The sequence below is a fragment of the Strix uralensis genome, chromosome 5 (genome assembly GCF_047716275.1).
Source record: "Strix uralensis isolate ZFMK-TIS-50842 chromosome 5, bStrUra1, whole genome shotgun sequence".
Lineage (NCBI taxonomy): Eukaryota > Metazoa > Chordata > Aves > Strigiformes > Strigidae > Strix > Strix uralensis.
Window position 1 is genome coordinate 52,408,789 of NC_133976.1, and position 15,863 is coordinate 52,424,651.

The 15,863-nt window shown below is 43.0% G+C and overlaps 1 protein-coding gene across 1 annotated transcript; it reads right to left on the reverse strand.

Annotated features, from left to right (window-relative positions):
- Positions 1 to 701: 701 nt before the first annotated feature.
- HAL (histidine ammonia-lyase) lies at positions 702 to 15,650 on the reverse strand. The gene is made up of 20 exons (XM_074870791.1): positions 15,294 to 15,650; positions 14,786 to 14,846; positions 14,584 to 14,611; positions 14,218 to 14,292; positions 14,045 to 14,117; positions 13,891 to 13,957; positions 13,679 to 13,716; positions 13,473 to 13,598; positions 12,004 to 12,143; positions 10,465 to 10,512; positions 9,278 to 9,425; positions 9,103 to 9,198; positions 8,927 to 8,985; positions 8,067 to 8,147; positions 7,111 to 7,176; positions 6,848 to 7,013; positions 4,303 to 4,437; positions 2,707 to 2,815; positions 2,533 to 2,602; positions 702 to 1,484 (listed from the first exon to the last, which is right to left on the reverse strand). Exons 1-20 carry the CDS (start codon positions 15,538 to 15,540, stop codon positions 1,335 to 1,337), a joined length of 1,983 nt encoding a protein of 660 aa, XP_074726892.1. The 5' UTR covers positions 15,541 to 15,650; the 3' UTR covers positions 702 to 1,334.
- Positions 15,651 to 15,863: the final 213 nt, after the last annotated feature.

Genomic DNA, 15,863 nt, shown 5'->3' on the forward strand with positions numbered 1-15,863 from the left:
TGCTACAGAGAGCCTCGAGCTGAAAGGGTAGGGACTTGGCACAGGAAGGAGACAGAGGCTGGAGATGCTGCAAAGCATGTGCAGAAGGAAGGAGCTGAACTGGGAGCTCACACACCATGGCTGGGTACCCTAGTTTCCAGGTCTTCTGGCCAGGTTAGGTGTCTCCCTGATAGCCTGCCAGCAGGCAGGAGTCCTCTCCTCAGGGCACATTTAACACAGCAGGTCTCAGACACCTGAGAGTAGCACCATACTAGTGCTTTGGGTGCCCCTTGCAGCACATCTGATGGCCTGGGAAGATTTCCAGCTCATGCTGAACACCCCAAAGCCATGGGTATCAGGCCAGCAGTGGTTGTTAACCAGCCTTTACATGTCATCACTGCACCATTATGTAAAGTCTAAATCCTGACTCTTCCCTTGCAAAATAAAGTCTGTGCCAGAGGTCAGCGTGCTCCATGTTACAACACTATGACACGAGCCCCTCTGTGGGGACAGGGCCCTTGGCAGCCAGGCAGATACCCGGTGAGCCACAGGAATGTAGATCTTGATGCTATTGCTTCAGCATGGGTTCACATCCATCACTCCTACATCTCCTCCTCCCCCTTTCCTGGCCCCTGTTCCACCCATCCTCTGTATTTCCAAATTAGGCTTTTGCTTTACATTTTCATCATCATACATGACAGGAAAATAGATTGCTACATCCATATGTGAAGCCTCAGTTTATTTATTGCAGGTGTGAACCCATATCTCTTGGAAAGCTGCATTAAGTGTAGTTCATCACCAGAATACAATATATTTCTTCCGGAGCAACGATCTCCATAGCATATTTTTATGCACACAGCTTTTCTGATTTATGAACCACCTGCTCTAAAAATGCTCTTGTTACACATGATCCTGTACCTCACATATGATCTGCAAAAGAGAGGAGAATTAAGTGTAAAGATAATTTTACTTGTGGCAGAATGAATGGGATCACAGCAGTTACCCAAAGGAAAAAAGAAAAAAAAGGTGAAAATATTACACCTAGGCTGTTTGGTATCATTGGCACAGATGAAGACAAAACAAGCAAAGAGCTGACGAAACAAATACAGGAGGTCCTGTATAAAACATCCACTGGTTTCAGCAGGAGTCTGAATGTTTTGTGTTTGGAAGCTCGGGAAATTCAGTCAAAACCACACTATCATGACAAAGCTGTCTTTGCTATCTTGTATGTGCTCCTGAGCTAGACCATCATGTCCTTTGGGTCACCTGAAGAAATCACGTTGAAGTCAAGTAGAACAGCCACCCTCAGGCAAGGCCCTGGACAGGATCTGCTCTCTACCAGAGGACCACAACTCTTAAAGTTCATCCTCATGTCTGTGGTCATGACCAACACCCATATTCATTTCCAGTGATCCCAGGGAGAAAGCTGTTGGGGAAATGGGTCTCGATTCAGGGATATGTTCTCTCCTGTACTTTTCAATGTAAGGTTTAGCCACTTCCCACACCTGTGAAACAAGAAAGTGAAACAGCAGGTCAGAGGCAAAACAAAAGGTCAGGTAAGACATCAATGCACAAGTTCAGGAAACCCTGTAGAAAAGTTTCTGGGGCAGAGGCGAGAATTAGAGACCTACGTAAATATGTTGTACATGATCAGCGGAACCAGAGACGCAGGCAGAGTGAGGTTTAGGGAAGAGCGTGTGGATGGAGTTGACAGGGGATGGGAAAAGATACAGCTCCAGGGGGACAAGGTGAAAGGATTCAAGGTGAAAACATTGCATCTTGTCACCAGGTTAATGCTTTGTGTGTAATAGTTGGGAGAGGATCGCTGTCACTTGCTAGAAAACCACGTGGGCATGAAGGAGATGGGGAAGCAAAATGGCAGCTGGCATGGACAGAGAAAAAGGAAAGGGACAGTGGCTGGGGTTTAAGGCAGAAAAGGAAAATGTTCTAGTCTCCTTTGTCTCTCCTCCTGTAAGGGTTGCAAGGCAAAAAAAAAACCCCAACCAATCCACAAATGGGATTTTCTTTTCCCATTTGCTTACTCTCCTCAATTCTGCTACTTATATTTTACAAACAAATAAAACAGATCCCAGAGCTGTACAAACACTTGGCCCAGGTTAACGCATTTCACCACACTATTCCCTCATCCACATCCCCTTATTGCTTCCAGACAACGCCCAAGGTCCTCAAGGCTGGAGAACACTCACTGCCCCAGGAACGAGGATCACCATCTGTAGAGACTGCCGACTTCTTTGGACATCTGTGGGGTTATAGGACCCTTTCCTCAAACAATTCAAAGTTGGACCTATGTCTGGACCCTGACAGATTTAATAGTGTAAGCTATTTATTCCACAGGGCAAGTTTAGGAACTGATTTCTAAATCTATCCCACTAAAAATAAGAAAAACCAAATCTCAGAAAATCTGGTGGGTTCGCTCCAGGCAGAGGAATGGTTTTAGTGAGGCCATCCAGTGAATGGAGGGTATTTCCAAACCAGAACTGCAGCATGGTCCTCCAGACAGTCCTACTGCACGTGCTGAAAGTCAACACTTGCCTTCTGCTCCACAAGCAGCCTGTGAGCTGCTTCGATGTCTGGGGCCATGAAGCGATCCTTCATCCAAGGCCTGTATTGAGACACATTGCAAACATTGGCCAAACATTAACCATCACTGCCAGCAGCCGGTCTCCAGATGGGTAACCTCTGGGGGAGCCATTTATCTGATCTTACCTCACAACGGAGCGCACAAGGTCATAGACCTTCTCCAATGGCGTTGTCGTTCTCAGAGGGCGTAGGAATTCAATGCCCTGGCAGGCCGCGAGCAGCTCAATAGCCAGAACTAGGAAATCAGAACAGTAAAAGGGATTTTCGGCAGGTACAGCTCAAGGTGAGGTTTCCCTTATAAAGCTATCCCTGGCATTTGATCTGGCACAGCTCAAGGTGAGGTTTCCCTTATAAAGCGATCCCTGGCGTTTGTTCTGGCCAATATGATGTGGTTTCAGGCAATGTGAAAAGACCAGCGGATTCACACGCCCCAGAGAGGCAGCCCAGCAGCAGGATCGTTTCATGGATGGTGCTGAGGGTAGTATCCCGCACTTCAGCAAGCAGATTTTGGGTGCTCTGCCATACAGACATTTCAGTGTGCCAGGAACTCCTGGTCACCAGTCTTAAATCCACAGGAATCATTTCCAGGGTATCTTGAATACTCAAATTAATGGCCATCATAAATCAGAAAACCTCTTTAGGACTGAGAAGAAAGGGACCTGAGCTATAAAAGAAAATTCTGCCTATGAAGCTTGCAAGAGCCCATGTGAAAGCACTAGTAAAATTAGAGCTTTGGAAGAGTCTTCTGTCTGGTGAAGTTTGCCCCATATCTGCCTACCTGTCCTGGTTTAGCCAGGATAGGGTTAAGTTTCCCCAGCAGTAGGGGGGAAGCTCTAGCCGGGTTATTCATATATCATGCTGACATCACATCCTGGCGCGAGCGCGGGGAAGAATCGGTGGACGCATGGGTTGGCGCCGCCGGTTCTCTCACTGCTGTATCGGTATATACCTTGCTCTGTTCATTGTTATTACTGTTACTGTTATTGTTGTTGTTTGTTTTGTCGCTGTTGCACTGTTGTATTAAACCTCTCCTTATCTCAGTCTCAGGGCTTTGTATTTCACTCCCTTTGTGGGGGAGGGGCAGCGGCCGCGTGGTCTCAGACCCCGGCAGGGATTAAACCACCACACTACCTCACATCTGATCATTATTAGCATTAGTTCCTCATTTTCACGAGCCAGTTCACCCAAGGAACTGGGTGAACCAACTGGATCTAGGACACACTGTTTCTCAGCATGTCGTTGAAACACACGGTTTCTCAAACTCATTTCTCTGCACATGAAAAATGTATTTCTATAGAACTAAGTCTTCAGAGCACTCAAATGTATAAACTTAAGTGGGCTAGTTCAGTATTTGTGTGCCGTGTATTATTCTGCTCTTCCACTAACAGCTGACACCTGTATCTAAGCATACTATCTGCTAAATAAATTTTAAAAAAGGTAAAGGAGCAATCTGTCCTTGTAAGCATGAGAGGAAAGTTTCGCTGAGTGTCCTGCAGTAAGCAGTTTTGTTTCACAAGAAACACTTAGTGCTAGATTTACCTCATTTCTGTTAGAAAGATCCAAATACTTGTAAAAGAATGTACTTAACACAGTATTTTTTAGATAGTTCTTTCAGCTGCATTAACTTCTTTTTTCTTAAAATATCTCTATAAGGAATGGCACTAATATCTTAATCTAGTTACATACATAATGCCTGTCTGGAAATCAGCATTTTTATTTTACCTTGTTCCACATGTTCAATAACTCTCAAAGCTTTTCTTGCAGCCCATCCTCCCATGGACACGTGATCCTCCGTAGCAGCACTGGTTGAGAGGGAATCCACAGAAGAGGGGTGGCACAAGGCTTTGTTCTCAGAAACTGAAAAAAAGCAGCACAGTGAATGTAGGACAGAATGGGCACTAGACAGCAGAAGCAATGGCCAACCTGGAGCAAAGAACCTGTCCACTACCTAAGGTCCAACTATTGCTCCCCTTTCGAGGACACATCAGTGTTTTACCTGGACTGAGTAATCTGTAATAAACATTTGAAAATTACCATTGTCTCAGAAAACAGTAACCAATATCAGTCTTTAGATGCAAATATTAACCAAATATAGAAAGACTGCTCACTCTTCCATCTCTGGGGTTGGGTTGCTCTGGCTCAAAGGCCTGATGGAAACTGAAGAAAAAGAGTGGACAGCATAACTGAAATACAAGCCTGGTCTTGCCTGTTACTTCAAGGCAACTCTTTGTAAAGAGCACTGGTTCCCTCTGGTTTTGGTCACAGATACTGCCCCCACCCTGGTTTCAAGAAGAGAGATAGAGATCAGCATCTGGTCTCTACTCATCAGAGCTGAGGCACTTGCAGAACTTGCTCCAGGAAGATGCTGCAGGAGCGTGGTACAAATTCTCAGGGGTGTGTGTGCCCAGAGAAGGGACGTGGGCAGCCTCATAGCGAGGCAAGGAAGGGTGGGAGTGCTCCCGCTTTGAAAGCCAGGTGCAAGACCTGGAGTAAGTCTCATGCTGCACCCAAAAGCAAGGAGAATTTGGCTTCAGGAAGGGCTGTAGGCACCACCTGACAACAATCTGAGGTTGAGAATTGCTCTTTAGAAGAGAAGAAACAAAGTCTGCATTCACAGTACTCTGGCTGCATGCAGACCTTTTCTCTCTGAAGCCCAGCAGGATGCTGTGTAACACCCTCACCAAATTAGAGGCTTCAGAAAAGCAACAAGAGCAGCAGAGAGGTGGTGATACCAATTGCAAATAGGCTGAGAGTGACACAGTCCAGGGCCAGAGCCCAGCTGGTGCATTCAGGCAGGCAACAGCAGGTCCCAGAGAGGCTGCATGTGGGTACTGCAAACAGTTTGGTCTGGCAGGAACAGTGTTATCAGAGAGGAAGGGAGAGACCCATCCAGCAGCATTGTGAAACATCTGCAAAATTTTTGCAGCTTTATCTATTAACCCTGTGAACAGGGTTAATAGAAGTGAACAACATTAGCTGGTACACAAACACCTTAGAAACTGGCAGAGTGGCTTAAAAATATTAGTAATACCTTGTTAAAAAAAGAAAAAGAGCTCAAACTTCACTTTTAGATAAATTCCTGGCTATTTTGACCAGGGAAAGATGGTTTTAACTCATGGACTTGTGGTGTCAATGCAGCGATGAGTTAGAAGGCAGGGCTGTCGTTTTAATTCCCTGCAGCAGAGACCACAAACGCCCTAGAATCTCTTGCTGCAGATTGCAGTAGTGAGCTGCAAAACCTGAAGCCAAGCAACAGCTAAGGCCTGGAGCCATCCTAAACTCTGCCCAGCCAAAAGGAAATGTTTTCAGCCTTCGAACAAGGGGACAAGCGTTTCAGGTCTTTTTCCAGCTCCACTTCCCAAAATGGCCCCTAGGCAGGATTGTTTTATCACATCGATTTAGTTCATTGACTTTTTTTTCTGCAGGATGTTTATCTACACATTCATCTGACATTTTCTGTTCTTTTGTCTGTTTGTATCTCTACTCATAGCATGTTTATGTTGGCTCATGCCTTCCTGAACCTATGAACTGTAATATCCCAGTGGTCAGCAGGCTCCTTGTTGCCTTAGTCATGAGTACTAGTGGAAAAATGCACTAATGCTTATTTTCAGTGTGTTCCTCCGATAACCAGCCCTGAGAACTCCAGTCTCCTGAGGACTATGGAGTCTGATATTGATGTACAGACCTGGCCATCAAATGGAGACACCGAGTACTAAGGGTATCAGGCCCAGCTTTGAGACAAGTGGTGTCCCTGTGCTAGTGAGAAGTGAGGAATAGAGGTATATCCTGCTTACTGTTCAAGCAGAGGTTCTAGGTTCAGCAGAGTGGGTCAGACAGATGTATGTTTGTTGCCTGCAGTGTTTGCTGTTAATTACAGCCCTATCTGAGCTGATTTGCAGGCTCCTGGATACACAGCTGTCACTGATTTCAACCAAAGCTCTTATGTTGGTGACTGTAAATCAGAGCACTCTCTGCCAGCTCCATAAAGATGCAAGCTGACAAGCAATCCCACCAAACTCCACCTAAGGGTTTGCATGCTCAGAGCACTAAACATGCCCATGGGTCAGTGGAGAATAAAGAATCCCAAGCTGAAATAATTGCAGCTGCACTCAACGCTCAAACTTTGCACCCAGACAGCACGAAGCACATGGAGAAGAGATGGAAAACAGGAGTGAGATGCCTTTGTATCTACTATCAAATTACAACTGCCTTGATATAAATTGGTCTTTCTAGCTTGCTCTCTTGATGATATTGCTCAAGCACTTACCGAGGGCCGCTGCTGTGCAGTGTGCAATCATGAAGCCAGAGTTCAGACCTCCTTCAGTAACTAAAAATGCAGGCAGTTCGCTGAGGGAGGGGTTGCAAAGCCTCTCAATTCTTCTTTCACTAATTGCAGCGAGTTCGTGCACACCAATTGCCAAATAGTCCAGAGCCTATAAAAGAAGATCTCATTAAACCAGATGACAGAAAAAACAAATTAAAAAACCAAACCAGAAACGAAATTTTTTTTTTCTCTAAATGCTTAATTACCTTTGCAGGATATTCACCATGAAAATTTCCTCCAGAAATGGTCTCTGCTCTTTCAGCAAACACCATCTTTAAGGAGAAGTTAAGGCACAAACATGGGTGAAATACAGTTTACATGACAGATATATGTCAGTAATCAGAATATCTTAAGTGAAGGAATGTTTGTGCTAATAGACTTTTATTTGCAAGCACATTATATTATATCTGCTTGTTCACTTTTCAGAAAATGAAGACCCAATCTCAGTTCTCCAAACTTGTAGATCAGTTTTGACATGTATTTTTCCAAATAGACTACATAAAATGAGGTGTTTGATCAGGGGTGGGAAGGGGTGCAAACAAACACATGTGTTTGGATCCTAGCATAGCTTCTCAGTTCCTTGGTAGATTCTCTCCATGGCAGATAGCATTTTAGACACGTTGCAAGCAGTAATGCTTACCAGCTATTGAAATGATGTATGTATAGTATCATTATGCTGCTGAGGTGAATCCAGCTTTGCTCAGTGCCAGTGCAAGAACTGTGCACAGTTTACCAGGCTGAGCCATGTTGAGGCTTACCAGCCACATGTCTTTTGTCTGCCTTCCCTGACTGAGCACAAATCTTGCTCTATAGCGCAGGTTTCACACATGCTGCACCAACAGATGTTTCATATGACAAGTCACCATCTGACTACATCCGTTTGGTTGCCAAATCCCATCTATTCAGTGTATAGAATCTCATCTAGGCAACATTTAACATGCGCTAAACCATATGCACATGTGGTTTCCTTGCCCCAGCACACACTTGCGTGCACCAATGCAGACATGGGGAAAGAAAGAGAGGTTGCTGTTGCAACCAATGGTAGTTCTTGGCTAAAGCCACTTACGACTTTTTTGCCTCCTACGCAAATAATTATATAGAAGAAAAGCATAAAACAGGCCAAGCAAAGGTTTACATAGAAATGAAGTCATCAAAAAGATACAGGGTTGTCCGTGGCACTATTGATTTCAGTCATCATGATGTCCTTCACAAAAGCAATTGTATCATTTACAACTCCGTGGACCTAGAACAAAAGACATTAGCACCTAAGCTTGGTATCTACACTTCATCTTCAGGATGCTGACTGAGCTGCAGGCACCCTCTTTCCCATAATTTCCCACACATGGACATGGTCTTGGATTTGCTCTTAAAATCAAGAGCATCATTGTGGGACACTGCCCATCCTAGACACCTGAAAGACTATATTTACTAATATTATGGCAGTATGGCTAAAAGGGTAATCCGAATGTGGCATTCTTTACTTGTTTGGGTTGGTTTACCCTAAATGGAAGATACTCAGTGGCAGAAATATTATTAGCGAAAAAGTAGCCTTACAAAGCCCCCACAGAAAACAAAACCTCTCATTAATTAAATTCCATTCATTCCACTGATTTAATAGCTTTGCTCATGTTAAAACTCATGGGATTGAGTTCTTCCAGTATATTTGAGATATTGTACTCTGGCTGCTTCTGGAAACACTTCTCCCCAGCTCATGGTCTTAGCACCAATGCAGAAGAAATGCCCTACAAAGCCTGCAAGCACAGAAACCAGCACCTTCACCTTGCTTCCGACACTTGGCCTCTTCCAGATCTGAACACAACTTTGTCAGACACTGTCTGATGGGTGTGTGCATGGGATCAGCGAATTACATGTCTCCATTAACACTAACTTTGAAGTGAGGGAGAAGCAAAATAAAACCGCTTCCTCTAATGGAGTCAGACAGCACGTAATTGACAGTATTTCTGAGGTGGGGACTGCATCATTTATCTATTGCTATGAAAGGAAATAAAAGTCAGTTTTTACCTGAGGGCAGCAGCGCATTGTGTACGCATCCTGAACTCGGTCACAGAATCTATGGCTCTCTGGAAGGAACAAGGGAGGGAAAAAACAAATATTCCTCACTCAGAAGTGTATGGGCTACTGTAGAAGGACTCAGCCTGTCCCAGTAACCTGAGAGGGTGAAGGTTAAGATTGTTGACCTGCTATTTCTGATGGATGATGGTCAGAATCTAGAAGGGACCTGAATCGAAATGCCACTTCAGCCTGCCCTCGATGTGGGCGCACTGCGTGGATATCTAGTAAAACAAGTTAGATTGTTAGGTTCTGCCTCTCTTGTCAACAGTTGTTAAGCAAAAGGAAAGGCCCAGTACCCACCAGTGTCAAAGGCCCTTGTTGTACCCTTCAAGACTTCAAGTGTAAGGGCAGCGATTATGTCAGCTTGTCTAGCTATAGCACCAGCTCTTTCAACTGCTTCACATCCCAGTGAGGTGATCATTTGTGTCCCATTGATGAGAGCCAGACCCTTCAAAGGGAGAGCAGACATTAAGAAAAATTCATTGCAGCCATTTCATATGCTGTGATAATTCCCCATCTCTGTGATAACTCTCCTTCTCATATGAATGAGTTAAAGACCTTTGCTTCCTGGATCATCCTGAAATCATAAAATGCACAGCTTGACTGGACATCTTTGCTACATAAATTATTATGTTCATGACCTTACTAAGTCACTAGAGACACCCTTGGAGCTCCAGTAGTTCCAAGCAAGAGGTTTATTTCACATTATTTCAAGCTTAAGCAAGAAAAGTACAGGAAATATTCTTTTTCAGTCCTTTAAAGTGGAATTCTATTTTTATTAATTTCTTCTTCAGTTATTAGTTAAACCAAAGAAATTATGAGCATAGGAGGGTGAAAGACCCAATCATAATCAAGTGGAGAATTAAAATGGCATTAGAAGTTATAACTGCTTTAAAAGATTTGTTGAGTTCAGTTAAAACTAGCTTTAGGTTTGTTCTAAACAAACATGAGGCCCATGGGAGCCTTCCATTTGCCTTTAGGAGACACTGGATTTGGCTTCTTGCTCCTGGTGCTGTTTTACAGCGACTGAGGCCCCTTATTGGAGAGCTCCACAGCTCTCAAATCTGTTGTGTTCCCACATAAACTTACAGTGAGATTCATCTCACCTAGTTTTAATGATCTAGAAGTCAGATACCTGGTTCAAGTCAGTCATCTGAGCTCCTGTTATGGTCAAAGGGCAAATAGGTACATTGAGAGGGCTTCTTAGACAGCTGTTTCAGGATGATATAAAGTGTTTTCTGAAGCTGCCTGTCTCTCTCCACCAACCACAGAGCCAATCTTAACATCAAGCTTGGGTCTAACATTTCAAGTCAAGTAGGGTAACACTAGGAGAGGTGAATCACACTCCTGATCATACTTCATTAATACCCTTCTGGCACTTGATTTAAAATGACTGTTAATTATTTCATGCTTAAATTGTAAGTATGAAGCTACTAGTGATTGACTATGCTTGTTTTCCATCAGCTGGCATCATTATGCTTTATTACCTCTTTTGGTTTCAAGGTAATAGGTCTCAGACCATGGGCTTCCAGGACCTGTGAAAGCAATTAATAAAAAAGTAAATAATGAAAAATATTTTTCAGTAATTCAATCAATAAAACTTTTAAATCTTAAATGTTTCCATAAATAAAAAAATATAAAAATATTAAGGAATTCCTTAAGTGATGGGAGAAAAAGAGCTTTATATCACAAACATTTAAAAATATTTTTTTTCTGCTGGGCTAAATAAAGAACAGCAGTTTTGGGCTTCCAAACTAGCACCTCATTTGCCAGTGCCAGTAAAAGAAGATAGTAGGAGCACTGAAGCGAGATACTGTCACAGCCCATTAACATCTACCATGTATTAGCTGATGGGAGAGAGTAATAGGAGAGAAGGCTGGAAACGTCTTGGGAAGGTAGTTCTGCCTCCCCCCTGCCTCACAGCAGGTTTGGTTTGGCATAAATGATTCCTTTATAAATGATTCCCTAACCCTTTCTATAGAAAATCTCCAATGGCAGGAGGAGTCTTACTCAGTTTATTCTATATGCCTATTCTATAGGGCATTCACTCTTGTGGGAATGGCATAACCTTGATTCTGATTAGAATCCTCTCAACCTCTCCAACTGAAGAGGTAATACACCTCAGAGGTGTACAACTGTAACTTCTGGTCCCACAGGTCCAGGACACACTGGCCTGCTTCCTCCCTACTCTTCTCCCTGTGAGTTCTCAGTACTTCTCCAACCTACGGTGATGGTACAGCTATCAATCCATGAATAAATCTGGTGTTCAAATATTCATGGATAGGAGTGATAGGTGTAGCAGAACAAACTACCATGAAAGACTTTGGAGGGGCCAGACTTGGAGATATTCAACACTAGATCAATCTGCTGATGTATCAGTGACAGAGTAACAATTCATTAAAATTTAATTTCATTGTAAAACTTCTATCTTGTAAAGGAAGATGCTCTAAAGGTTCCTTGTAACCCTAGTTAATTTATCAAAAATGAAATGTCCAGACCTGTGTATTCACTTAAAGCCATTTTAAAATCACTAGAAATTTTACTGATAATTTCCTGCCTCCAATAAATCTCCAGTTACTCTCAGCATTGAAGCTCTGAATCTGAGAGATGATCTTGGGTTTGTTGTAGCAGTTTGATGTTCATGGAGCTGAAGATGTAGTAATAGTTCTTTCATAGCTGGTATCATATCCCATCCCTCTCTCCCGGTCCTAAATGATGTCACTGTGGTAACTTGTGTTGCAATACTATGGCATGGTATTTCTTTAGGACTTAATAACATGCTGTATATTCACATCTGCTCCAGTGACATGTGGGTCAGTTATTCCATTCTCATGGATCCACCTTCCTCAAGGTAGAGGATGAGTTGCTAAAAGCAACCTAATCCAAATGCCAACTAGTACAAAAAATCCAAAGACTTTTACATGTTATTAGTCTGAGCAAAAGCTCTCTTTCTCTCAATGTTACATGCAATTTGGCAAATGAGCCAGAAAGTAGAAAAAAAAGCAAATCAGTTGCACAAATCTTACATATTTAGCATCAGCCCAGCCACTCTTTGGGGACCACATCTTTCCCTCTCCAATTAATCCCAGAGCAAGATGAGAGAGGGGGGCCAAGTCTCCACTGGCTCCAACTGTTCCTTTCTCTGGGATATATGGAAGGCAGGATGCTAGAAAGAAAACAAAAATGACTCCTGTTAGAGCTTCCCCTTGATATACTCCTTGGAAAACAGAGAAGCCAGCACATGAGTGTGGTCACAATAACATCCTTCAACCACGGTCAATGGCACCAACAGGACTACTCTTGTTGCAGACTGGAATTTGTCCCTGCTTTCAGGCTAGCTGCAGTTTATAAAGACATAAATTCCCTTAGTTCTGCATTTAGTTTTGGAGTGGGGGGACCACAGCCCAGGGTGACTGCATCTACAGCCACACAGCCAGGCAGGTAGAACATCACTCTTCTCAGTTCTCCATTGCAGGGTGACCACCTGGTGTGGACAAAGCTACCTCTTCATTTCTCACTCCACTAAACATTGGATAACTCCTACAAACCATCTTTGGAGCCCTCTTCCCCCTACCCCAGCCCCCTGAGCACTGAACATGTAGAAATGAAGAAATGGAGCCCAGAGAACTGCAGAAAAAGCAAGGAAGGGACCAGTCTGTTTCATTTCTTTTGCAGAGTTAAACACTGAATTGCAGCTCCTTCATTTGCTGTGGGAGGAGAAGGAGGAGGGTGCAAAAGAGGGCAGCACTGCAGAGAGAGAGGTGCTCTTTGCTCATCACAGCCACACTGGCATGCTTCATCAGAGGGACCATTAACAGACATCAGCTAACGAACAGCACAGACACCCCTTTGGTTTCCCTGTCACAGCATCTGGCAAAGCCACCCAATTTTAACTGCTTTGACAGCCATGGCCACGTGAGCTGCTGACCAGCCATGTTCTTCTGCGTGGCTGCCTTGTAGCCCTTGTTCATGAACACTTATGTAGGTCTTGGGAGGTCTACTCACAAAACAGGTGCTGCTCAAGCAGGTCTGCTTGACAAACACAAACATGTGCAGTTTTCTATGTGGTAATAGCTCCACCCAACAATCCTGGCGTCCCAAAAGATGGTGGCACATGTGACAGAACAAACATTAGACACCTGAGCCTTTGTATAAGAGCTTGCCCAGTCAGTCATGTTCTCAGTCAAGCTTAGCCTTGAACTAATTACTTGACCTCTTAAGGGCTCATTTCCCAAACTTCTACCTGTTGCATCCCTTTCTCTCAGCCTTTCCCGTCACTTCTGCTCACACCCATGTTCTTCAACAGAAGAATGGTCTCTAGCCATGATATTCTACAGGACTGGTCACAGCCAAGCTTTGGTCCTGATCTCTCACAACTACCAAGTCAAAAGATCAACATCCATAGCTTGATACATTGAGCTACACCCTTTAACGAAACAATTAAAAGAGGAAAAAAAGGGGGGGGAGGGGGAATTTTCTTTAAACATCTTTTTACCATTAAATGCTTCAATAACTTGCTGGAGCGTTTCTAGGGATATTCCACTGTATCCTTTTGCTAGGACATTGATCCTCAGTGCCAACAGCATGCGAGATCTCTCTGGGCTCAAAGGTTTCCCCACACCTGAAACAGTAACCCTCTCAGTTACCAACCCACTACCAACAGTGGCAGAAAAGGAAAAACACCAAGCAATTTCTTATTACCTGCAGAATGCGAACGAACCAAGTTCACTTGAAGCTCCCTATGGAAAAAAAAGGTAAAAACCCAAATAAGTTTTGTCAGGTTTTATTTTGCACAAAGCAAAGGGAAATACTGAAGCAGCCCCTCTCATCTAACCACAGAGTACAGGGTTGAACTCCTCCCTCCTCTTCCTTTCCAAAAAGAAAGGATGGAGAAAGCCACACACACAACTTACCTCAGCTTACTGTTTGGAATGACAGTCCTGGCAAACTTCCCAAACCCTGTGGTGATTCCATAAACAACTGCAAGAAACATACACTGCTGGTTAAGGGGGGAACCCGATGAAGTTTTTTTTTAAATGATTAATAGTTAGAGGCAAAAATATTTACCCGTCTGTTCCTTTATGATCCTTTCAATCACTTCTCGTGATTGTTTGACTTTAGCTTCAGCTTCAGGTGTGAGCTGCAACATAGTTTAAATATAATTTTATCTATAATTATTTAAGTTTAATTGCAGAAAGATATATCCATATTTTTTAGCTACGTTTGTTCAGGATCTTTACCTTTATCTTGTAGAGCCCCTTTCCTAAATTGACCAAGTCCTCCGTTGTTAGGCTGTTGCCATCTAAAGAAATATACTACACCAAAGAACCACCTTTTAGTTTGGGATATGTATAAAGTTGCTTAATAATCAGAAGAAATAAAAAAAAATACAGTCAAAACTCAGCAATGACAGGAAGCTCACTCACACTTATACATGACAGGAACTTGCTAACAAAAACATAAGCAGCACATTATAATTTAGATTCCTAGACCCAGCCAGTCTAACACCCCCTGCTCTCTTGAATGCTGCAGTAGCTGAACTCTCAGCACATTCTAGTGAACAGCAGGATTTGTTACCGAGTTGTAAAATCACTGGTGATTCCTACCTGTTCTGGTTCTCGGTATTTGCTGTATCTGAAAGTTCTGTAAAGGAAAATAAAGGGCAGACAGGATTTCACATGTAGTGACCATTCAATTACAGCTGGTAATGTGTTTTAAGAATGAAGGAACACTAAAAGAACAGGGAAATCTAGAAAATTATAAATCTGGAGTTGTAATGAAGTTCACAAAATGCTCAGAAAAGGATACAAATGAACTCCTTCTGGCTGAGATGGTATGAAATCTGGAGACATTATATCTCCTTCTATAACTAGAAGAAATATGGAAATAAACATGACCAATATTACATTGTATTCTATATACAAATTGTTTTGTTATTCATTGTAATACACACCTGTAAGAATTCTAAGTTATCAGCCCCAAATATATTTGTATGCTTCTAGGAAAATAACAAGGGACTATGTAGTTTATTTAAGGTACTCTAAAGGCAAAAGAGCCACTCAACCTTTGGACACACAGTTCATATCCCATACAATCATATAGCACATATGATATCATATACAAATGACATGTATAGAATCCTGTAGCTTCTATACCTTACATAGCTCTATACTTAAAAACTGGGTGGATTTTAGTATTTTTCCATAAATATCATTGACACTATCTCAGAAGCAGTTTTAGATAAACTAAATGACTGTTTGCTGACTCAGATGCCAACACAGTCACTCTGCGATGCATTGCTTAAGGTTTTACTTACCAACTTCAACAAATTCATTGTCCTCTAGAGCATCCTCCACTGTATCATCAAGATCCAGCAAGCCAAGTCCCTTGCACCTTCGAATGTAAAATTTTACTTCTTCCACTGAGGCAAATCCCCCGTTGTCAGGTTTGTTTTTCATGTACCGTCTCACAGCTTCCTTTCCCAGCCACCCGATCGTGTTTGTGCAGTTCAGGCACGGCACTGCCAGCCATTCCCCTCGGACATGCACCGTGTATCTCGGCATGCTTTCTCTCCAAAATTGTCCCTTGATCGAGAAGGGCTGCAGTGTGCAGCAGCCCTACATTTACCACGTGACAGCCTAAGAGCAGTGTCTAGCTGGAGTCCAGTGTCGCAATCAGATACAGGCAAAAACCCACCCCCAAAATCCCCACTTTTGTAAATAAGCAAGATCAATGCATCCACCTGACTCCATCCAATCAAACCAAAGCCTGGGAGCACACCCTTTTCATGGAAAGGCAAAAAATCCCAACCCTATTACCACAGGAATTTTTTTCCAAAGATCACATCAGGAATATAGAAACTAATATCTAGGAGCTGGAATTTATG

What these genes read in the sequence shown, in the direction of transcription:
- HAL (XM_074870791.1), bottom strand. Translation starts at nt 15,540, where the DNA reads ATGCCGAGATACACGGTGCATGTCCGAGGGGAATGGCTGGCAGTGCCG. An exon ending in CAGCCAGAAGGAGTTCATTT is followed by an intron (nt 14,612 to 14,785) that starts GTATCCTTTTCT and finishes CAGAACTTTCAG; the next exon opens with ATACAGCAAATACCGAGAAC. An exon ending in ATGGTGAATATCCTGCAAAG is followed by an intron (nt 7,014 to 7,110) that starts GTAATTAAGCAT and finishes CTTCTTTTATAG; the next exon opens with GCTCTGGACTATTTGGCAAT.